At 45.4% G+C, this 23,056-nt stretch overlaps 1 protein-coding gene across 1 annotated transcript; it reads right to left on the bottom strand.

The window, feature by feature from the left end:
- Positions 1–843: 843 nt before the first annotated feature.
- PCP4L1 (Purkinje cell protein 4 like 1) lies at positions 844–22,069 on the bottom strand. Its single transcript, XM_003258758.4, has 3 exons — positions 21,810–22,069; positions 2,577–2,631; positions 844–1,962 (listed from the first exon to the last, which is right to left on the bottom strand). Exons 1-3 carry the CDS (start codon positions 21,816–21,818, stop codon positions 1,820–1,822), a joined length of 207 nt encoding a protein of 68 aa, XP_003258806.1. The 5' UTR covers positions 21,819–22,069; the 3' UTR covers positions 844–1,819.
- Positions 22,070–23,056: the final 987 nt, after the last annotated feature.

Raw genomic sequence — 23,056 nt, forward strand, 5'->3', positions numbered from 1 at the left:
AGCACTTTGGGAGGACGAGGCAGGCCGATCGCCTGAGGTTGGGAATTCGAGACCAGCCTGACCAACATGGAGAAACCCTGTCTCTACTAAAAATAGAAAACTAGCCAGGCGCGGTGGCACATGCCTGTAATCCCAGCTACTCGGGAGGGTGAGGCAGGAGAATCGCTTGAACCTGGGAGGCAGAGGTTGCGGTGAGCCCAGACTGCACCTTGCACTCCAGCCTGGGCAACAAGAGCGAAACTCCATCTCAAAAAAAAAAAAAAAATAGATCATTCTTTGCTCAATCTTTAAACATTTGGCTTCTGGTTTTAGCTTATAGAGGTAATTTCTCAGCAATTTAAGCTACTTGAAAGCCATAATTTTATGTCATTAGTGGATTAAAATTTTAGTGTAACTAACAGTGGTGCTCTCTAGTGACCAGTCTTTTCCTTTCCTTGCATCTGATAAACAAGTGGGAGGGGAGGGGAGAATGTGGGATGAAGACAAAGCAAGAAGGAAATCTAGGATAGTTCATCTGGGAATCCCGAGCAAGGAAGACCAGGTTTGTTTTCAGAGGGATGTGTACCCAGCACGCTCTCAGCTAGGAGGAGAAAGGAAAAATGAGCACTCTTGCAGGTGCACCCTGGGGGCGGCGACAGCAGCACAGAGACAATGTGAGTGGCAAATCAAGGTGAGCACAAGGTCAGTAGGGGTGGGGGAAGGGAGGGTTGGCTTCAGTCTGAAAATTGCTCAGGTAGTGTTAGTTTCTTGTGCCACCACGCAATCAACGCAGTTGCTTCTCCACCCCACTCCCTGAGGCCAGCTCAGGCTCATAATCACATTCCTCCCAAGAAAAAACATTAGTAGAGGTTAAATGACCCCATTTGTGGGGTGGTTTATTGTTAAAATTATTAAACATGCTAAAATCACATGGAGTGGCTATTCCACTTTTGCCCTGACTCCATAGTGGGGCAAATGGGAACTACAGGAGTCACTTGGTTTGTGTGGCCTCTGGGGATGGCTAGACTTGGGGGGGGGTTAGAGGTGAGCAGGTTAGCAAAGCACCAAGCATCCTTCATGTAGTACACTTTTCCCAGCAGTAAAAAATTTCAGAGATTTCCCCATTCTTCACTTTTCTTTCCTCCCTATATGTGCCCTACTTCTCATTCCCCTGCTTATGGCCCTGGAACCTCTTCTGCTTCTGCCCGTTATGGTCCTAGACTAGATGATGAGGGAGGCTTTTCCTTGACACCGCCATTCCAGTTTCCCTTCCTTGGAACTAATCTACTCAGCATGCACTATTGTGGTAAGCTGCTTGATTTAGGTCTGCCTAGGGGGAAAGGGAGGCTCCAGTCCCCACTGTGGCTTAGATCCTTGGAGGGGAAGTTGGAGTTGGTGCAGAAGGATCTGAAGGGGAAAAAAAATGTTACCTAAAGTGTGAATGCTGTAACTAGCAGAACAGTGCATATGTCCCACCCTCAGGCACCCTACTCTGAAGGCCTTCCCCTCCTTCCCACATTGTTCTTTGGGGAGATCTTTCAGCCTCGAAGCCTCTTGTTCAACCCTACAGGGCAGGCATAGCTACTGATCAAAGAACCTTATTCCAAGAAGAAATTGTTCCACCCTTAGACAAGTGACTGCTGATTGAAGTCTTCATCTTCTCCACCTCTCTTGTGCCTCTACTTCTGTGATGGCTTGAGGGGGCCAGATACAAGAGCATATAAGGGTTGAACTTGCCTCAAGGAAAGGCTAGAGGGACAAGGGATAAAGATACATGGGTGTGGAGAAAAGGAGAGAAGGGACCACGGTGAAGGTGAAGGTGAAGGGCAAGGCTGGCTATTCAGGAGCTGGGATCCTTTTTCCTTTTCTGAAATCGCCGGAACTTGCCCTGAATAGCAAGGGCAGCCTTCTCTGTTTCTGGTGCTGTCAGATCAATGTCAATCTCCTCCTCCTCCTCCGCCTTCTTGACATTGCCAGCTTTTCCTGCAGATAGTTGGGAGACTCATTAATGAATTAATCTGACCTGCTCCAGACCCTTTCTCCAGGTCCCCAGTACAGTGGGTAATGTCCACCTTGTGCCAGACTCTGTGGGGTCCCCCAATTTTTGCTAGGATTATGAATGCCTGATAATTCCCCTAGAAGTCTGAGTCAAGGTACTTAGACTGGGAATTAGCTATAGTTACTTAGGGGAGCTCTGCTACTCTTGGACCAAACAACAAATGTCTTCTTTCATCACTTATTAATAAATCCTACAGTTCAAGTTCCAATGCACACTCACTTTCCTCAGCTTTCTCTCAATTTCTGATGGAGATAATGCTGGGACTTTTGATGAGTTTCTTCTTATCTTATACCTCTCTCCCCCAACACTCCAGACCTAGTTTCTAAAATCAAGGAGTAAATACTGATCGTTTACTTCCTAGGAAAAATAGAAGGAAGCCTATAGATATAGTACTATAGTTCCAAACTAGTCCTTTGTTTCACTTATCCACATTCTTATTCCTTTCATGTCTGACTTTAGGAAATTCCAGACTCACCCTACTTGTCTTCATGTCTCTACAGTCACCTGCTCTACAAACTGCCTAGCCCAACCCACTCACCTTTTTCCTCTGGGCCAGCTGCCTGGTTGGTTGCTGGGGATGTTTTGGTATTAAGCTGGAAAAAATATTAGAATATCAGAATATTAGATATTCATGAAAGTGATTTGAAGGCGTCATCACCTTAGACCTCTTATATACTCTCAAACCCTCCTACTACCAGGTGCATTCCCTTAGTCTTTTGAAGAAGCAAGTCTTGAGATCAGAGACCAGAGGAAAAGTTATCAAAATTCATTCAGCAAAGATTTACTGATGCTAGAAAGTGTAGAGGACAAAACAGACAAAGAAATTCTGCCTTCATGGAGCTTACATTCCAGTGTATATAGAGACAAATAAAGCACATAAAATGACTACTATGATGATAAGTGCTATGGAGAAAAGGCAGGGAAAGGAAATAGTAAGTACTGGGGTGGAAATGGAGGAATACAGTTTTACATAGTCAGGAAAAGCCTCTCTGAAAAGCAGCATTTGACCAAATAGCTGAAGGAGATGAGGAAGTAAGGCCCATAGATATCTGGCAGGAGTTTTCAAGGGCTCTGGGTTGGAAGTGTGACTAGCCTGTTTGAGGAATAGCAGACCAGTGTAGTTGGAGTGGAGAGAGGAAAGAGGAAAGATTAATGGAGATGAGAACAGAGTTAACTGGGGGTGGAAGCAGATTATGTAGGGCTTTAGAAGTCTTTTTAAGGAGTTTGACTGTTACTACAAGTGAGATGAGAAGTTGCTGGAGACCTCTGATTTGCATAAAAGGGAAATGAGAAAGGATCTAGAAAAATCTGTTAAGAGGTTATTGCAGAAAACCAAGCAAGAGACAATGGTAGCTTGAATCAGCATGGTGGCGATGAAGATGGTAAATGGTTGGATTCTAGGTATATTTTCCAGCTATGACCAATATGATTTGTTGATTCGAAAAATGGCATTGTGAGAAAGAGAGGGGTCAAGGATGATTCCAAATTTTGGCCTGATGATCTGAAAAAAATAGAGCTGCCATTTCCTGAGATGTAGAAAACAGGGAGAAGACATTTCAGGGGGAGGATAAGGAGCTTATTTTTTAACAAATTTGAGATGGCTATTAATTATCCAAGAGAAGATGCTTTTATAAACAGTTGAATATTCAAGATGAGTTAAAGAGAAGGGCCTGGGCTACAGATGTCAGTGAGGGAGCTATTGATATATGGATAGCATTTAAAGCCATGAGACTGAATGGGATCGCCAAGAAAGTGGGTTCAGATAGAGAAGAGGATAAAATCCTGAGGTATCCCAGTGATTAGAATTGTAGAAATTAAGAAAAATCAACAGGATGGAGAAGAAGCCAGGTAGGAGAAAAGCCAAGAGATTACAGTAATGTGGAAGCCATGTGAAGAAAATATTTCAAGGAGTAGAGAATGACTATGTCTAATTCTGCAGGTAAGCCAAGTAAGATGAGAACTGGATTGACCATTGAGTTTTGCTATGGGGAGATCACTGGTGACACTGATAAGAGAAGTGTCCACGAAGGAGGGGAGCAAGGGGAGGGAATGATTGTAATGGGCTCAAGAGGGAAAAGGAAGAGAGGAATTGCAGCAGCAAATATAGAAGGAATTCCAAAAATGGGAACGGGGGTATAACTTTTGGCAGATATGAGGTCACAAGAAGATTTTATTTAAGATGACATAAATTACAGAATGCTTGCGTTCTTATGGAAATGATCCAGTAGACAAGGAACAACTGTAGGAGAGAAAGAGGATAATTACTGGAATAGGAGAGAGGGGGTGAGATCTAGTGCATCAGTAGAGGGCTGGCCTTGAATAAGAGCTAGATTAGGATACCCACAGGAACTGGAGGAAAGGCAGAGCTTATAGGCCCAGGTGTAAGCAGGGGGAACATTTGGAGGGTCTCTCTAACTGCTTCTATTTTTTGAAGAAAAATGTGTAACAAGGTCATCATCCAAGAGGAGGAGGGAAGAGGTATTAAAGAAAGGAAGGGAGAAATACTCACCTAGGCGAGTAGGAGAGTAAATGGACTAAGGAACAGTGATAGGATTGCTGGAGACATTAAGGCCCCTCATAAGGCAGGAGGCCATGAATTTGAAGTGAGACTAATCAGCTGATGTCTATGCTTTTTTCCAGGTTCCCTGCTCAGATGGAGAGTTAAACGTAATAGTAAGGTCAGATACAGTGGCATAAACCTGTAGTCTCAGCTAGTTGGGAGGATCCCTTGAGCCCAGGAGTTCAAGACCAGCCTGGCAAGACATAGCAAGACCCTAGCTCTTTAAAAAAAAATAGTAATTCCCCTTCCTCAAAATTATATTAATAAGGCTACTTCATCTGGACTTTCATCAGTCTCAAGGTATGGTTCATCTGGAGACAGAGTCACTCCTGCACTTGGTACCTTTGGAGTCTGTTTATTCACTTCACAATTTTAAGTACTTTATATTTAACAAAATACAAAAACTGGGTGCTTTCATAAATGTTTTCTCATCTAATTCTTGGAACAGCTTAGTGGAGTATTTAGTATTACCCCCATTTTACAGATGCAAACCTTTGTTGAATGACTGGCAGACGTAAGGGTTCTGCTTTAAGAAACTGATAGAATCCAATTTATGTTCTGTAGATTATGCTGTTTCCATCTCACTTCAGTAAATACTTATCAAGCACTTACTTGTGTTCAGCACTGTTCTATACACTAAAGAGGTATAAAAGAAGCAAAAGATTTATTCAACAAATATGTCAGTGCCTAATCTCATGGCAAGTATTGTTCTGGGTGTTGGACATACAGCAGTGAGCAAAAGAAAGTCCCTGCACTTATTCAACAAATACATCGGTTAGTGACAAATGCCATGAAAGAAAATAAAGCAGAGTAGTCTAGGAAAGTCTCTCTGAAGACTGACATTTGAGTAGAGGCTTTAATGACGATATAAGAACAAGCTATGTGAATGTGTGGGAAAAGATCCTCTGGGCAGATGAAATATCAAGTAGAAAGTCCCTGAAGCAGGTTTGTGCCTGTATGTTCAAGGAAGAGTAAAAAAATCATCATGGGCCAGATGCAGTGGCTCATGCCTGTAATCTCAGCACTTTGGGAGGCCAAGGTGGGCGGACTGCTTGACTCCAGGAGTTCGAGACCAGCCTGGGCAACATGGTGAAACCCAATCTCTACAAAAACTACAAAAATTAATCAAGCATGGTGGTGTGCACTTGTGGTCCCAGCTACTCAGGAGGCTGAGATGGGAGGAAGGCGGAGGTTGCAGTGAGCTGAGATTGCGCCACTGCACTCCAGCCTGAGCAACAAGAGTGAGGGAATGGGAAGGGGAAGAGGAAAGAGAAAGAAAGACCATCATGGCTGGAGCCATGTAAGGGATAGAATATAAGAAATGAGGTTAGGTAGATAGCCAGAATATGTGTCTTTGGAACAAGACAAAGAATTTAGATTTTTTTCTGAGCTGATGAAAAGGCATTATAGGTTTTGGGGCAGAGGAAAACATGGTCTGTCATGTTTTTAAAGGATTGTTCTCACAGATGGGTAGAAAAAAGACTACTGGCTGGGTGTGGTGGCTCATGCCTATAATCCCAGCACTTTGGGAAGCTGAGATGGGAGGATCACTTGAGCCCAGGAGTTCATGACCAGCGCAGGCAACATAGCGAGACCCCATCTCGAAAGGAAAAGAAGGAAGGAAAGAAGGAAAGAAAGAAAGAAAATAGAGGTACAAGAAACCAGGGAAAACAAGAGGGTCTTGCAGTGGTACAAGCAAGATGATGGGGCCTGGACTAGGGTGGTAGTGATGGAGATAATACAAAACATTAGGACTTGAGACAAGTTTCATGGTAAAATAAGGTGGATCTGCCTGCATATTTTTCAGTACAGAGAGCTCTATTAAAGAGCCTTTCTTTAAAGGGTGGCAGAAGAATTGGACATTAGCTGGAGATGAATGTGGGGTTATGGGAGGGCTTGGTAAGATGGGGGATTTTAAATGCTGATGGAAATGATTTAGTAAGGAAGAAAAAAACTGATGATACAGGAGAGGGGATAATTACCAGAGTGATGTCTTGAATAGGCACAAGGAAATAGATTGGGTGCATAAGCGGAGGGGTTGCCCTTCGATAAGAATACAGACAGTTTATCTACAATATAGGAATGAAGGAATAGATGCAGGAAAGGTGGCAGATGTAGAAATGTATAAAAGTTTTCTTCTGATTGTTTCCATTGTCTCAATGAAACACGAAAGACAGTTGTCAGCTGAGAGTGAAGAAGGCACGGAAGTATTAAATGTTTGAGGAAAGAGGAGAATGACTGAAAGGATTACCTAAGAAAGTAAGAGAGTGAGTGAGCTGGTGAGATATAGGATGAGGCAGGAGGATCACCTAAGCCCAGGGGTCTAAGACCAGCCTAGGCAATACAACTGGACCCTAAAGATGTAGCAGGATTACCAGATAGCACAAAGGGCACGTTGGGGGTTAATGGCCGTGAATTTAAGGTGAAACCAATCAAGATACTCTTCCTATCTTCCAGGCTAAGTGATTTTAGAGGAGATAAGGACCCAAATAATACTTATTGCTTATTATGTATCAAACATTATCCCATTTAATCTTCTGAAATCTCTAAGAAGATGGCACCCTATTTTATAGTTGAGGAAAACAGGCTTAGAAAGATGTTGAGGAACTTGCCCAAGTCAAATCACGCAATAGAAAACAGTGAACCTGGCTTTGGAACCCAGGTAGACTGACTCCATACTCCTAGCCAACAGGCTGTACTGTCTCCATAAGACCAAATATTGTCATATGCTGATACAAATATGCTAATATGTTAACAATTACTGAATCTAAGTGGAAGACATGTGGATATGTACTGAACTATTTTTTCTTTCCTTAAGGAATTGCTTTAATTTCCTTTTTTGGAGTTTTCATTGATAGTGTTTAGAGACACCACTGATTTTTATATATTGAGCTTGTATCCAACAACTTTGCTGAAATCATTTATTAACTCTAATTATTTGTTTGTTCGAGATGGGGTCTCACTATGCTGCCCAGGTTGGTCTCAAACTGGTGGGCTCAAGCAATTCTTCCTCCTCAGCCTCCTAAATAGCTGAGATAATAGGTGCAATGCCACTGCACCTGGCTTGAACTATTCTTTAAATTCTGGTAAATGGTTCCAATATAACATTACGGGGAAAGAAAATAATAATTTAGAACAAAAATTATTAAAAATGCTAATGCAATATTGTATTTGACATGGGCAAGTTTTTCAAACTCAGTTATAACTTTATATGGTCCAAATTTTGTGTAAGATAAATATGTGTTTATATTTATATGTATATTTTATATATATATATACACACATATATATACACACACACACACATACACACACACATTTTCCTTTTTATTTTTTTTAAGAGATAAGTCTTGCTTTGTCACCCAGGCTGGAGTGCAGCGGCACAATCATGTCTCACTGCAGCCTTGATCTCCCAGGCTCCAGCGATCCTCCCACCTCAGCCTTGCAGGTAGCTGGGACTACAGGCACACCACTATACCTGGGTAATTTTTGTATTTTTTGTAGAGACTGGGTCTTGCTATGCTTCCCAGGCTGGTTTCAAACTCCTGGACTCAAGTAATCCTCCTGTCTCAGCCTCCCAAAGAGCTGGGATTACAGGCACAAGCCACCGCGCTAGGCCCATATATATTTTCATTTTAAAATCTGGAAGAACATACATGAAGGTGTTCCTGAAACCCTATGGAATTCCTGCTTGTTCCCCTTTGACCAAAAGAAAGACTCCATGAGAGGAAGGACTGTTCCTGAGACTTAGGAGACTGACCCAGTTGTTACTCTTTCTCTCTCCATAATCCCCCTGTGGTCAAATGTTTTTCTTTTCTTAATTTTGCACATAATCGATAAAATGTCCCAATAGTTACTGAGGTGACACCTTCCACAGGAATACTGTCATCACAAGAGGTTTTTCCACACTGTAAAAATATGACCTGGCCAGGCACAGTGGCTCACACCTGTAATCCCAGCACTTTGGGAGGCTGAAGTGGGCAGATCCTTTGAGGTCAGGAGTTCGAGACCAGCCTGGCCAACATGGTGAAACCCCATCTCTACTAAAAACACAAAATTAGCTGGGTGTGGTGGCAGGCAAATGTAATCCTAGCTACTGGGGAGGCTGGGGCAGGAGAACTACTTGAACCAGGGAGGTGGAGGTTGCAATGAGCTGAGATCGCACCACTGCACTCCAGCCTGGGTGACAGAGCAAGACTCTGTCTCAAAAAAAAAAAAAAAAAAAAAAGTATGACCTAGATGGAGTATGCAGTTAATAGGATAACAGCAACTGTCCAGACAAGAGGATCATAGGTTAAGAGGCAAGTTCTATAGTCTCATGATCTCTGACTTCAAATCCTATGCTCTCTTTTGCCAATAAATCTCAGACTCTGATCCATGATTTAGCCATTATCCCTCTGTCTGACTCTAAACCTATTCCCTTAATCCATCAGATCTTTTCTCTCACCCCAATGCCTCCTCTTTGAAGGAAAATCTGGACTCTCATTCTAAATATCTTCCCTCAGGTGGCTGTTTCCTCTACATTCCTTCTCATATCAGCGGACCTTGAGAATAAGCAGGAATGTGTGTCAGGACTAAACCACCAGGCTGCCACTTTCCCTCTGCCCTGCCAGCTGCTTCCCTCCCAAGTCTCTCTGGAGATCACTGGCCCTGGAATAGAGCAGTGGCTCAGCTGCCATCTGGTCCCCCCACCCCCGGGGTTTCTGGCTCCATTTAGGTTAAATTTATGAGAGATAATAATCTAAAAGTGGGGGTCTCCACTTGGGAAACCAGAAAAGGATGCTGTAAGGAGAAGAAAACTCCTATTATTCACAATGCCCCTTGAAATCTCCCTTTTACCTTCTGCTGAAAGGGGTACAGGAGTTTTACCTCTTGCCCCTCTTCCCTCTTTCTCTCTAGCCAGTTCTCAAAATAGCCACTCTAGACACTTCTGGATTTAGTTGTTTGTAATTTGCTGAGGTTAGGGGTGGGGGCAGTTAGATCACAAGTTGTCTGCTCCCACCCTCTGTGTGGTGCTCAGTCCTTTATTAGTCCCTGGTCTCTGCCTCAACCCTCCTGTTTATCTTTCAGAAAAGCAGCAATTTTAGATGAATTAAGGTCCTCTGGTATATGCATCTGCAAGCCATCAGACTAACCATACTTCACATAAACAAAGGAGGCATGGAGGTACACTCTGGGACCAGAGACCACATATTCTAGTGTTTCTCACAAAAACTCATACCTGAAGAGGAGTGAGGCCAAACTGCAAGAGCTGTAACAGGTCAGCATTTCTCAGCTCCTCATTCTAGCCAGGTATGGATCACAAACCTCTCAGGTGCTCTTCTACTCTTTTTTTGTTATTTTTTTTTGAGACGGAGTTTTGCTCTTGTCACCCAGGCTGGAGTGCCTAGCCTTCTACTCCTTTCGATACTGAGCTTTTCTGACCAGAAATAACAACAATGAAATGGTTTAGCAAATCCTTCCTTCTCCTTATAGGACCCAACTGGGGGAACTGGAAGAAATCAAGGATTTTAGAATGTTCCCTCGCTTTACTTTATGAACAATCATATATAATACACTATATGCCAGCTACTTTTCTAAGTACTTTATAAACACTAACACATTGAATGATTATAACAGCCCTAGAAAATAGGTATAATTATTATTTCTATTTCACAGAGGAGGAAACTGAAGTCGAGAGGTTATCTTGCCCAAAGCCATAGAACAAACAAACCACAAAGCTAGGATTTGAACCCAGGCAGTCTGGCTCTAGAATCCATGCTCTTGATCATTATCCTACACTGTCTCTCAATCTCCAATCAAAAGTATGGGCATGTATGAGTATGTATGTGCATGCGTATACAATGCTATCTTCACATATACTCCAAAGGGAACTTGGGGAACAGGGTCCAGTCCTGCCATTATGGGGCAATTTTACATGTTATTAATAGTTGACAACCTGATCCCAGACCATGCCTATCACTCAGATTTCTGCTCTGCCAATTGATCTAATCACCCTGATTCTGGTTTTCATCTTAATGTTTGCTCAGTGGGCCTCCTGACACACAAGGCTGACTCCTGGAGGACAGCCATAGTTTACATTCTTGACTCACAGAGCCAGAACCCAGCCCTTCAGAGTCTGAGAATTCCATGTGTAGGATCATTCTACTGGCTTCCACTTCAAATGCCTCCCTCACTGTCATTCAAGCCTGTTATTCCAAGTTTCTAGTGAGCTTAGAGCTTGGTTCATTCAGCCTCGCTGCCCACACAGGACTGAATGGGATTTGGGGGGTTTTGTTTGTTTTGAAACAGGTTCTCACTCAAGCAATACTCCAGCCTCAGCCTCCTAAAGTGCTGGGATTACAGGTGTGAGCCACCCACACCCTCCCCAGCCAGGACTAAATGTTTCTCACTTCTCAATAGATACCAAACACTAATTAGCAACTGTGAGGCCCATCAACTCTTTCTTTTCCTTAATTTATTTTCCCTGGTGGGTTTTAGTTGCTTTCCTTACCTACCTTCCTATATTTCTTTTCTCCTTGCCTCTGAGCCTGATGTGTACCAATGTTCCATTCCATCATCTTGGTGATGCTGCCAATTCCCCATGAGAACTTTTTTGTTTCCTCTGCAGCTCAAAGTTGCAGATTCTCCCTTCCCATGGGGAAGACGGAAAGAAGAGTCTTGTTGGCTTAAGGGTCTTATTTTCTTTAGGCTTTGAGATTACAGAGAGGAACATGACACAGTAACATTCTCCCTTTCCCTAATACTTTCCCCAGGAATACCTACCATTTTCATTTCCTCCCACTTCCAGGAAAGAGAAGCACCACACACTTGCCTATCTGCCTCCTCCCAGAGCATTTGTCAGATGATGTCTTGTCCTTCCATCTGAGCTCTAGATCCCATCACCCTTCTCTTCCTCAGGAATCTTGACAATCAGTTCCCTTTACTCTCTCATATATAAAGCTTCCCTCCCTCCTTAAGAAGTAAATAAATATATGACTTAGGATAAATAAATATATTTATCCTTAAATAAAAATAAATAAAAGCCTACCTCAACCTGAATTTTTTTTCCAACTACCATTAGAGAGAAAAGAAGCAGGTCTAGGACAATAGGAATTGTCAATATTGAGGAATACCAATTTTTTTTTTTTTTTTTGAGACAGAGTTTCGCTTTTGTTGCCCAGGCTGGAGTGCAGTGGTGTGATCTCGGCTCACTGCAACCTCCGCCTCCAGGGTTCAAGCAATTCTCCTGCCTCAGCCTCCCAAGTAGCTGGGATTACAGGTGCCCACTACCACGCCTGGCTAATTTTTGTATTTTTAGTAGAGACAGGGTTTCACCATGTTGGCCAGGCTTGTCTCGAACTCCTGACCTCGTGATCTACCCGCCTCGGCTTCCCAAAGTGCTGGGATTACAGGTGTGAGCCACTGTGCCCAGCCCAGGAATAACAATGTTAAAAGTTTAGGGAAATGCTTTAAAAAAGAAAAAAAGAAATCAGGATCTAGAAGAATTTGCTTTAAAAAAAAAAGGGATCACCCCGATCTGATCACTATATATGTATCAAAATATCACTCACTATGTACCCCCATGAATATGTACAATTAGGCAGGGCACAGTAGCTCACGCCTGTAATCCCAGCATTTTGGGAAGCCAAGGCAGACAGATCACTTGAGGCCAAGAATTTGAGACCAGCCGGGGCAACATAGACTTTGTCTCTACTAAAAAAAAAAAAAAAAAAAAAAGTTAGTCCAAGCGTGGTGGTGTGCACCTGTAGTCCCAGCTACTCGGGAGGCTGAGGTACAAGGATTGATCACTACAACCCAGAGATCAAGGCTGCAGTGAGCTATGATCATGCCACTGCACTCTAGCCTGGGTGACAGAGTGAGAGCTTGTCTCAAAAAAGAAAAAATAAAAAAAGATCAGGCACAGTGGCTCACACTTGTCATCCCAGCACTTTGGGAGGCCAAGGCAGGCGGATCACCTGAGGTCAGGAGTTTGAGACCAGCCTGGCCAACATGGTGAAACCTTGCCTCTACTAAAAATACAAAAATTAGCCGGGCATGGTGGCGGGCACCTGTAATCCCAGCTACTCAGGAGGCTGAGGTGGGAAAATTGCTTAAACCTGGGAGGCAGAGGTCACGGTGAGCCAACATCACACCACTGCACTCCACTCCAGCCTAGGCAAGACAGCCAGACTCTGTCTAAAAAACCAAAACCAAAAACAAAACATAGTATTGTGGTAGCAAGCACCTAGACATTCAAAACGGTAGCGACTTTGGTGCTGTTTTCCTGCTGCCACTACTGGGGAACAGATACCCTAAAACTCTAGGCCCAATCTTCCCTGCTCCCTTCTTGGGCTGTGTTTCCTCCTTCCTTTGTGGCTTTCATCTTTAATAGCGTTGCCACAGCAACCATTGTCACCAGAAAAGGGAAGATAGTGTCACCCCTTCTGCTCCAAGCAGTGAGTTAGAACCTTGGAAAGGATAAACTATCCAGATTTCCCCATATTCCTCAGCCCACTGGGCTCTTTAAAGAGAGATCACAGGCTGTTAACAGCAGCAACAGACAGGAACAAGGATCACCTCATCATACCTAGACTACTTATACCTGTATTTGCATGACATAGCTTGGGTGCTGTGTAAATAAAAACACATTATAAACACATTTTGGTACTTACTGCCAGAATACTTAGTTTAGATGAATACACACAGGAAGTCAGAATCCTGTCCTACAGTCCAAGGCAGAAAAACCTAAAAAGGGACTGAATCCTAAAAATCCTAAATACTAGCCTTTAAAAATCCCTTTCCTTGCCTTTGTATTGACATAAATCCTAGGCTTCCTAAGCTCCCTGCTTGTTCTAGAGGTGCAGGAAGTGAAGGGGGACAGGAGTTAGTGGATCTGCTTCCAAGTGGCGACAAAGAGGCTTTGCACCCTCCCACTCCACCCCTGGGACCCTTTTATCCCTTCTGACATATTCTCCTCCAATGTTAAATGAAGGTAACTGCTAAAAAACCTTATAGAGGCCTCTGGGATCCTCTAGTGCCCCTGGAAGACCCTAGACTGCTGTTTTTGGAGCACTGTTGGAACCGTTTCAATTCTTTCAGTGCAGCAACCAGCTGCAGTCCTTAAACAGCTTCAGAAAGACTTGCTCAAGGTCACCCTCAAGATAATAACAGAAAAAGAACTAGGAATCCTTACTGCAGATTCTACATACACACATCCCTCTCTTAATATATATACTATTTTCCCCAATGCCTTATATCTCAGATGCATCCTAAGACAAAAATAGAACCTAAACAGCCCTAGCTCCCAAGCCCCCTTGTCTGATTCTCCCCTCTTAGCCACCCCATCCCTGTTTCCTGGAATAGAAGTACCCCCAACTGGAGTCAGAGGCAGAATTCCTTGGCCATGCCAGCTCATGGTATGCAGTGAGTCAACAGCCCCAGCCTGTTCCCCCCAGCATGGGCTGCCACAGTTTAATGAGTGGTTATTTGTGGTGCTCTGCACACAGCTTAGAGCTGTGCCTTCACCCCACACTGAGGTTTAGGGAATGGGGGAGAGAGAGTAGTGCCAAAGCATCATTTATTACCATAATCTTCAATGTGCATCCCACCCATGGTGTTAATATCCCAAAATAAACGTATTAATCCCCTCTGCAGCCTACAAAGCAAACACTCAGCTGGAGGGCTTTGTGTGGGAGGGAGGCAGCACCAAGGACAACAGAACGATAAATGCACCCCTTTTCCCTTGGTGGGGTACTGGGCATGCCTTCGGGAATAAGCCTGGAAGGAAACAGAAATCAAGCTTCAGTGAGGAGACTGTGACAAGGTCTAGATTTCTAGGTACCTCTTTATGGGCACCTTTCAGGGATGCAGATCTCTTAGAAAAGTGGTTTTGAGGTCAGCGTGGTGGCTTACACCCGTAATCCCAGCACTTTGGGAGGCCGGGGCAGGTGGATCACCTGAGGTCGGGAGTTTGAGACCAGCCTGGCCAACATGATGAAACCCAGTCTCTACTAAAAATACAAAAAAATTAGCCGGGCATGATGTTGGGTGCCTGTAATCCCACCTACTTGGGAGGCTGAGGCAGGAGAATCGCTTGAACCCAGGAGGTGAGGTTGCAGTGAGCCGAGATCATGCCACTGCACTCCAGCCTGGGCAACAAGAGTGAAACTGTCTCAAAAAAAAAAAAAAAAAAAAAAGTGGTTTTGGATCTGCTCTGATTTCGCTTACTTTTATAACTAAAATAATTCCAACGCAAGTCAAGCCATTTTGAGCAGCAGGTCAGAGTATGGATTTAGAAAATCATGCACTCAGGATGCTTGAATCCCAGTAAGATTTCATCACTTACCTTGCCAGCCTAATGCATTCTTCTCATTCTTCTTTCCCCATCTTCTTGCTTTTTTTTTTTTTTTCCCCTGAGACAGGGTCGTGTTCTGTTGCCTAAGCTGGAGTGCAGTGGCACAATCACGGCTCACCGCAGCCTTGACCTCCTGGACTCAAGCAATCCTCCCACCTCAGCCTCCCAAATAGCTGGGACTACAGATGCACACCACCATATCTGGCTAATTTTTTATTTTTTGTAAAGACAGGGTCTTGCTATGTTGCCCAGGCTAGTCTCAAACTCCTGGGCTGAAGCAATCCTCCCACCTCAGCCTTCCAAAGTGCTGGGATAATAGGTATGAGCCATCACATCTGGCCTTACTATTCTCTTCCCAAAGCCTTTGAACTCCTGACTGGGAAGTCAAATGGCCAAACAAAAGAGGACCAAATATCCAGAGGCTGTTTGTTCATCAGGTGCACCAATTTTACTTAGACACCTGCTTTCCTGCAATTATGGGAATCAGTGATGAACACCAAAATTAAGAACTCATGAAAAGAGGGCCTCCAGGCTTCCTACTTCCTTCACTCCTATCACCTTACCTACTCCACCCCATTTTCTGCACCCATTTTTAAGGTGACTAGGCATCCTGCGTAAAGATGGATAGTACCTGCCCTGACTAGTATTCTACCAGAAGGTACCCTGTTGATAAAATATTATCTAATGTTGGTCTCTTGTCTCTATCCTCTTGCTCAGCATTATTAGATCACACTGCTTATATTTCTTTTTCGTGTTTGTGAGAGACAGGGTCTCACTCTATCGCCCAGGCTGGAGTGTAGTGGTGCCATCACGGCTCACTCCAGCCTCGACCTCCCAGGCTCAAGAGATCCTCCCACTTCAGCCTCCCACGTAACTGGGATCACAGGCATGTGCCACCATGCCCAGCTAATTTTTTAATTTTGTAGTAGAGATAGGGTTTTGTCATGTTGCCCAGGCTGGTCTCAAACTCCTGAGCTCAAACAGTCCTCCTGCCTCAGCCTCCCAAAGTGCTGGGATTACAGGCGTGAACCACCACACTCAGCCACATTGCTTCTATTTCTTTTTCTGGCCGGGCACGGTGGCTCACGCCTGTAATCCCAGCACTTTGGGAGGCAGAGGTGGGCGGATCACGAGGTCAGGAGATCGAGACCATCCTGGCTAACACAGTGAAACCCCGTCTCTACTAAAAATACAAAAAATTAGCCAGGCGTGGTGGCGGGCGCCTGTAGTCCCAGCTACTTGGGAGGCTGAGGCAGGAGAATGGCATGAACCTGGGAGGCGGAGCTTGCAGTGAGCGGAGATTGCGCCACTGCAATCCAGCCTGGGCGACAGAGCGAGACTCCATCTCAAAAAAATATATATGTATTTCTTTTTCTTTTTTTTTAGATGGAGCCTTGCTCTATCACAGGCTGGAGTGCAGTGGTGCTATCTCGGTTCACTGCAACTTCTGCCTCCCAGGTTCAAGCAATTCTCCTAGCTCAGCCTCCCGAGTAGCTGGGATTACAGGTGGCTGCCACCACACCTGGCTAATTTTTGTAGTTTTAATAGAGACGGGGTTTCACCATGTTGGCCAGGCTGGTCTCGAACTCCTGACCTCGTTATCCACCTACCTTGGCCTCCCAAAGTGCTGGGATTACAGGCGTGAGCCACCGCGCCCAGCCTGTATTTCTTATAGAAAGTACTTGAGGCTAGGCATGGTGGCTCATGCCTGTAATCCCAGCACTTTGGGAGGCCAAGACAGGTGGATCACTTGAGGCCAGGAGTTTGAGACCAGCCTGATCAACAGAGTGAAACCTCGTCTCTACTAAAAAAAAATACAAAAATTACCCAGGCCTGGTGGTATACGCTGTAATCTCAGCTACTCGGGAGGCTGAGGCAGGAGAATCGCTTGAAGCCAGGAGGTGGAGATTGCAGTGAGCCAAAATGGCGCCACTGCACTCCAGCCTGGGCGACAGAGTGAGACTCCATCTCAAAAAAAAAAAAAAGGAAAAAGTATTGAGGCCAAGCATAGTAGCTCATGTCTGTAATCCCAGCTGTTTGGGAGGCTGAGATGGGTGAACTGCTTGAGCTCAGAAGTTCGAGACCAGCATGGGCATCGTGGTGAAACCCGTCTCTATAAAAAATACAAAAAAAATTAACCAGGCATGGTGACGTGTACCTGTGGTCCCAGCTACAAGGGATGCTGAGGTGGGAAGATTGCTTAAGTCCAGGAGCTTGCGGCTGCAGTGAGCCATGATCGTGCCACTGTACTCCAGCCTGGGTGACAGAGGTACTGTCTCAAAAAAAAAAAAAAAGTACTTGAAATATATTCATTAAAAGTTTGCATGCTAACCAAATAATTCTGTGGCCAGGCACAGTGGCTCACCCCTGTAATCCCAGCACTTTGGGAGTCCAAGGTGGGCAGATCACTTGAGGTCAGGAGTTCGAGACCAGTCTGGCCAACATAGTGAAACTCCATCTCTACTAAAAATACAAAAAATTAGCCGGGCGTGGTGGCGAGTGCCTGTAATCCCAGCTATCTGGGAGGCTGAGGCAGGAGAATTACATGAACCCCAGAGGTGGAGGTTGCAGTGAGCGGAGATCGCACCATTGCACTCCAGCCAGCCCTGGCAACAGTGCAAGACTCCAACTCAAAAAAAAAAAAAAAATCCTGTATTTACTGAAGTAAAATGTTAAAGGATTCCTGTGGAATGTTCTTTTGGAATGCGAAGTCAGAAGTACTGTGCCCTAGTCTTGGTTCTAGTACAGTGTAAACTTAGACAAGTTTTGGGCCCCAGTTTTCTCACCTGTAAAATGAGAATATTGGACCAGATGATCTTTAGCGTTCCTTAACAAATCTAAAATCGCATCACTAAAATGTTTTGATATTTTATTTGAGGTTTTCTTGGTGAAAGATATATCTTTCTATTTTGAAGAATTTTTTTGCAGAACTAAGTTTATTTTTCTCCATGATAAAATAGACTCATGAAAGACAATTTAGAAACATAGAAAAGTAAAAAGAAAATAGCGGGAGGCATTCATAGAACCACCACCTTGAAGAGACAATTATTCATCTTTCTTCATCCTCTCTGCCTGCAACTCTATCTCCACCACTTTCATCAGTTAAGACCCTCCATAGGCAGACGTGAAAGATGCATCAAGTTTGTGCATTTGGACTTCAGCCATATTACTTATGGCTGCCTGACCCTATAAAGACGACATTCTCAGAGCTAACAAATCGCAGCTGTAGTTGAGAGAAAGAATCATCCATATTTCCAGGTCACAGGATGACAGTCATCCACTTTTACCAGCCAGAGGCTCCTGCCTAAGCAGCTAAAACCAGCAACATAAATGGGAGACTAAGAAAGGGATGAGCAAGTTCTCATTTTCCTCACTCCAAGGCAGATGTTTCCAGAGGTAGAAGGCATTTCTTTCTTTTTTTTTTTTTTGAGATGGAGTCTCGCTCTGTCGCCCAGGCTGGAGTGCAGTGGCACGATCTCGGCTCACTGCAAGCTCCGCCTCCCGGGTTCACGCTGTTCTCCTGCCTCAGCCTCTCCGAGTAGCTGGGACTACAGGCGCCTGCCACCACGCCTGGCTAATTTTTTGTATTTTTAGTAGAGACGGGGTTTCACCATGTTAGCCAGGATGGTCTCGATCTCCTGACCTCATGATCCACCTGCCTCGGCCTCCCAAAGTGTTGGCATTACAGGCGTGAGCCACCGCGCCTGGCCGGTAGAAGGCATTTCAATAGCAGTAAGTGACTAGACTTTCTATTTTGTATATCCAATATAACCATAATAAAAGTAACATACCAATGAGAGAGATAAACTTGGATCTCCTCCAAGTCCACACCAGGTTCCCTAACAACTGGTTCACAGGAGACATAACAGAATAGTATCACTGTGACTGAACTTCCCTTGTTGGGAAGGTGGCAGATGCAGACAGATGTGCACAGGAAAGAGTGTACGGATCTCCAAAGTGTGATATCCCATTCTCATTAGGTAAGAAGAGAGCAAACAGGATAATGAAGGAGCACCAGGTCTAAGCTCTCCCCTAAATGAGATTTCTAGTTGATCTGTCCCTTGCCCCAGCCCCTGCCAGCCAAAACACAGGACAGACACCATAAAGACTGTCACCAGTGGTCCATGACTCCCATTTCAGCAGAACGACTGCTGGACCAAGGGATTCCCCCAGCTAGGCTCCTCGCAGATGAGAAATGCAACAGGATTACAAAAGAACCTGCAATTCTGCTTTAAGCAGGCAGCTACACTGTATGAAAAAGGATTATAGGAAAGAGCCCTCAGGGACTGAACACATCTCTCATTCCTATCCGTCACTGAAACTAGGGAAAAGTTATTAAACCACAGGAGATAGAGTGTGATCCACAGCAATCAAGTCCTGCCTGCAGCTGTGAATGCAGACAAATTGGAGATGAGTCCCTGCAGCTCCTTCGTGCACGAATGCGCACACACACTCACAGAGAAATGCTCTACTGCAGTAATGAGTGACAGCAAAGAGCCACAAAGGCAAGGCAGAGCCAGAGATCCTCCCCAGCAGCCCCACCAGAACCCCTGCACTGTTGGTTGTTCTAGGTCTGGAGACTCCTCCTTGGTTTTGTTCTTCAGTTGAAATAGGAGTCTCTTAAAGACATCCCAAATTGTCTCATTTCATGCACTTTCTCTGAAGCAAGAAAATAAGCAGTTGGGGGAGGTGAAACTTACGTAAGATTCAAGGTACACAGGGCTTTCCCGGGCGGGGCTCTTCCGCCTGAAAGAGGAGCCCCATGGGGCTGGCCTGAGAGAAATGAAGCAGTTTGGAGTCTCCCTAGAGCTCTGGGCAACACTTCCACCTTTTACCATAGCTTTTACAAGAGGAAGAAAACAGGCTGGATCTCAGCCCCTAGAGAAGCAGAGACCCCTTTGTGACCTGATTCAGAGACAGCTGCTTCTGGATTTTATAAGTATTCATCCCTAAGACCAGGCTCGGCTCCGTATTAGCAGACAGCTTCTATGACTAAATTGCTAGTTAAAACCAGTTTGCTCTGATAGCCTAGGAGGCTGGGCAGACTTGGGTACACTGATAGTCTCCATCCATGGATCCTTCTCTCATCATTCTACTGAGCCCCTGATGAAGGCTAACCAAATTCAGCTGCTGAGTCAGGAGGGAGCAGACTTGGCTTTCTCCTCAAACACCAAATTGTTTCCTTTGCTACAAAACAGGCTTCTCATTCCACCAAATACCACCCTAAATGCCAGCCCCTGTAGTGTGTCCTACAAAGGGGCTGTGCACTTCCCCCAGAAAACACAGGCTAACCGCAAATCCTCACGTTGGCATAGCCTTCAGATCACAAACTCCCAGGGGATGGCTTGGATTACAACTTTCAGATTTAGAAATGCTCGGGGTGGGAGGAGTAGTATGAACCCTAGACCTCAGTGAAAAGAGGGCAAAGAAAACCTCTCTTCCCACATTAGAGCTGAAAGAGGAGGTTGATGCGTTTTTTTCTTTTCTTTCTGAAAGATTGCCGTCAACAGAGTCACAACCAGCTGAGGGACTGGAAACCACTTTGGTTCATCTGCAGCCCCCAGACTAGCCGAATTTTCCAGGATAAAATTAGTGAACATGGCAACCAAGACAACACAGCAGTTGGCACTAATTAGCTCCCTGGGTGACAACTTTTGGTAGGAGTCAGTAGAGATCTTCATTTTTAGTATCTAAACTGGAACCCAGGCTCCAGGGTCCTATTCCTTCAGTAATCTAATGTCTTTGGGAATTCTTCTGTTAAATTTCTGCAATACTGTAATGGGAGAGGAAAAAAAAAAAGAAACGGAAAGATAATAGCTAATATAGATTGAGTGCCAGGTCCTATTTGAAGTATTTGGCATATATTATCTCATTTAATTATTACAACAACCAGTATTATCCCCATTTTACAGATAAAAAATGAAACAAAGGTTTTGTACTTTGCCTAAGGCTACATCACAGGTAAGTAGCAGACCCACATACATATCTGACATATAGCAGAGGAGTTGGATTTAACACAACGATGTGGGTACTAGGAAAGAGGTTGCAGAGGGCAAGCTTGTGATGCCACTAACCAGACTGACTTCACTTGAGAAGGCTGATCCTTGTTTCTGGAGATGAGACTGTGCCTACAAATAGACAATAGGAGATGTCTTTCCAAAGTCTCTGCTTTGACCCCCCACTCCCCCACCCCATGAACAGTGTTCTTTGAAAACAGTAAATCAGTTAATGGACTGGGTCTGGCCACGATGAACACCACAGAGCCTGCCGGAAGACCTAGTTTGTAACAAGCACTGCAGAGGGAGGTCTATTCTTGAAGGGGAAATCTCCCCAGCAGCTGGCAGGGGCTTCTAAATACCGGAAAGCGTCCCTCCAACGTTCCTGACTGAATGAGTGGAGGGCAGGAACCTTTCTAAAAGGGGCATAGTGGCCCTCCCTGGGGGCCAGGGATGGAGTTCTTGCTAGATGCTACAGAAGGAATGTGAGTGCCTTACATCCCTAGGAGAGGACAGAAGCGAAGTAAGGGGGGTAAGGGGAGCCAGAATAACCTCGGGCAGTAAGACAGATGCAGGGGGCAGTATCCCGAGGGGATGACCTACCACCTGAGAGCTCAGCATCCCCGCTTCCCGACTCTACAGCCGATTCCAGTTACCCCCAAAAGCGCCGTCCACAGTAGGGAGACTGAAAGCACCCCGTCTTCCAATCGTTTCCCAGCGCCCCGAGGTGGGAGCTTTCCTAGGAGGGCAGTGGGGCGCCCCCGGAGGGTTCTTCGCGGCTCCGGTCTGCCTCGCTCTCCCTCGCCTCCCTGGGATCCCGAGCCGCAGCACCCTCCCCGCCGCAGCCCTGCCGAGAGCGCCGGGGGCCGCGCCGCTCACCTCGCTCATCTCCGCAGCCGGACAGGGCGCGCGAGGCGCAGCACGCACAGGTGAGGCGAGGGGCCCTCGGGGCTCCGCGGGCGACAGCTGAGAGTTGCCGGGCTCTGCGGCAGGGGTTACAGCTGACCAGGGGCGGAGAGTTAGTGCGGAGAGCCACTGCTCTAGTGCTGGCACCCGGGATTCTCGGCGCCCAGCTCCGGCCAGGCGACCCCCTCCGACCCGTCCTGTCAGAGCCGATCAGCTCGCCGCCTCCGGTCCCACCTTTTATACTCAGCTCGGTACCCGCCTCCAGCCCGACCAATAGAAGCTCCTCCTACCGTAGAATGACAGCCTCTTGCATCCAATGCTAGCAGGTTTAGAGGTCTGCTGCATTTCCAAACTAGGGTAAGACAGAGAGCGGGAAGGAGGGGGAGACCATCGGGGGATGCGGGAACGGAAAATGAAGTAGGGGGAGCAAAGAAAGAGAGGGAGAAAGGAGATGTACACGAAGAAGGGAAGAAGGCAAGGAGGGCAGTGAATGGAAGGACTGTGTGAGTCTGAGAAAGAGAAGAGCTGGAAAGAAATCAAGAGGGTACACGGAAAACAGGAAACAGTGAATGAAAGGGGTAAAGCCAAGAGATGTTGCAGATTAAGATTTCCTAGTAGAATAGCAACCTGGAGGTCGGACGCGGTGGCTCAAACCTGTAATCCCAGCACTTTGGGAGGCCAAGGTGGACAGATCACAAGGTCAGGAGATCGAGACCATCCTGGCTAACACGGTGAAACCCCATCTCTACTAAAAATACAAAAAGTTAGCCGGGCTTGGTGGCAGGCGCCTGTAATCCCAGCTACTCGGGAGATTGAGGCAGGAGAAAGGCGTGAACCCGGGAGGCGGAGCTTGCAGTGAGCCGAGATCGCGCCACTGCACTCCAGGCTGGGTGACAGAGCAAGACTCCGTCTCAAAAAAAAAAAAAAAAAAAAAAAAAAAAAAAAAAAAAAAGAATAGCACCCTGGACCAGAGAACAGCACAAGAGAGGGAGGAAGGCTGGGGGAAGAGAGAGAGAGACAGAATGAGAGAGAGACTGGAGCAAACGGACAGTTTTCTTTGGCAAAGAACAGGGAAATTGTGAAGTGCCTGTTTGATGTGGAAGATCATAGATCTTAGGAGTTGGAAGACATTTTAGGATTCATCAAATCCTACTGTGTCCGGAGTTGGTTCCTTCTGGTGGGTTCTTGGTCTCACTGACTTCCAGAATGATGCTGGGAAC

Source organism: Nomascus leucogenys, chromosome 12 (genome assembly GCF_006542625.1).
Source record: "Nomascus leucogenys isolate Asia chromosome 12, Asia_NLE_v1, whole genome shotgun sequence".
NCBI classification, from domain to species: domain Eukaryota; kingdom Metazoa; phylum Chordata; class Mammalia; order Primates; family Hylobatidae; genus Nomascus; species Nomascus leucogenys.

What these genes read in the sequence shown, in the direction of transcription:
- PCP4L1 (XM_003258758.4), bottom strand. An exon ending in AGCTGGCCCAGAGGAAAAAG is followed by an intron (nt 1,963 to 2,576) that starts GTGAGTGGGTTG and finishes AACTATCTGCAG; the next exon opens with GAAAAGCTGGCAATGTCAAG.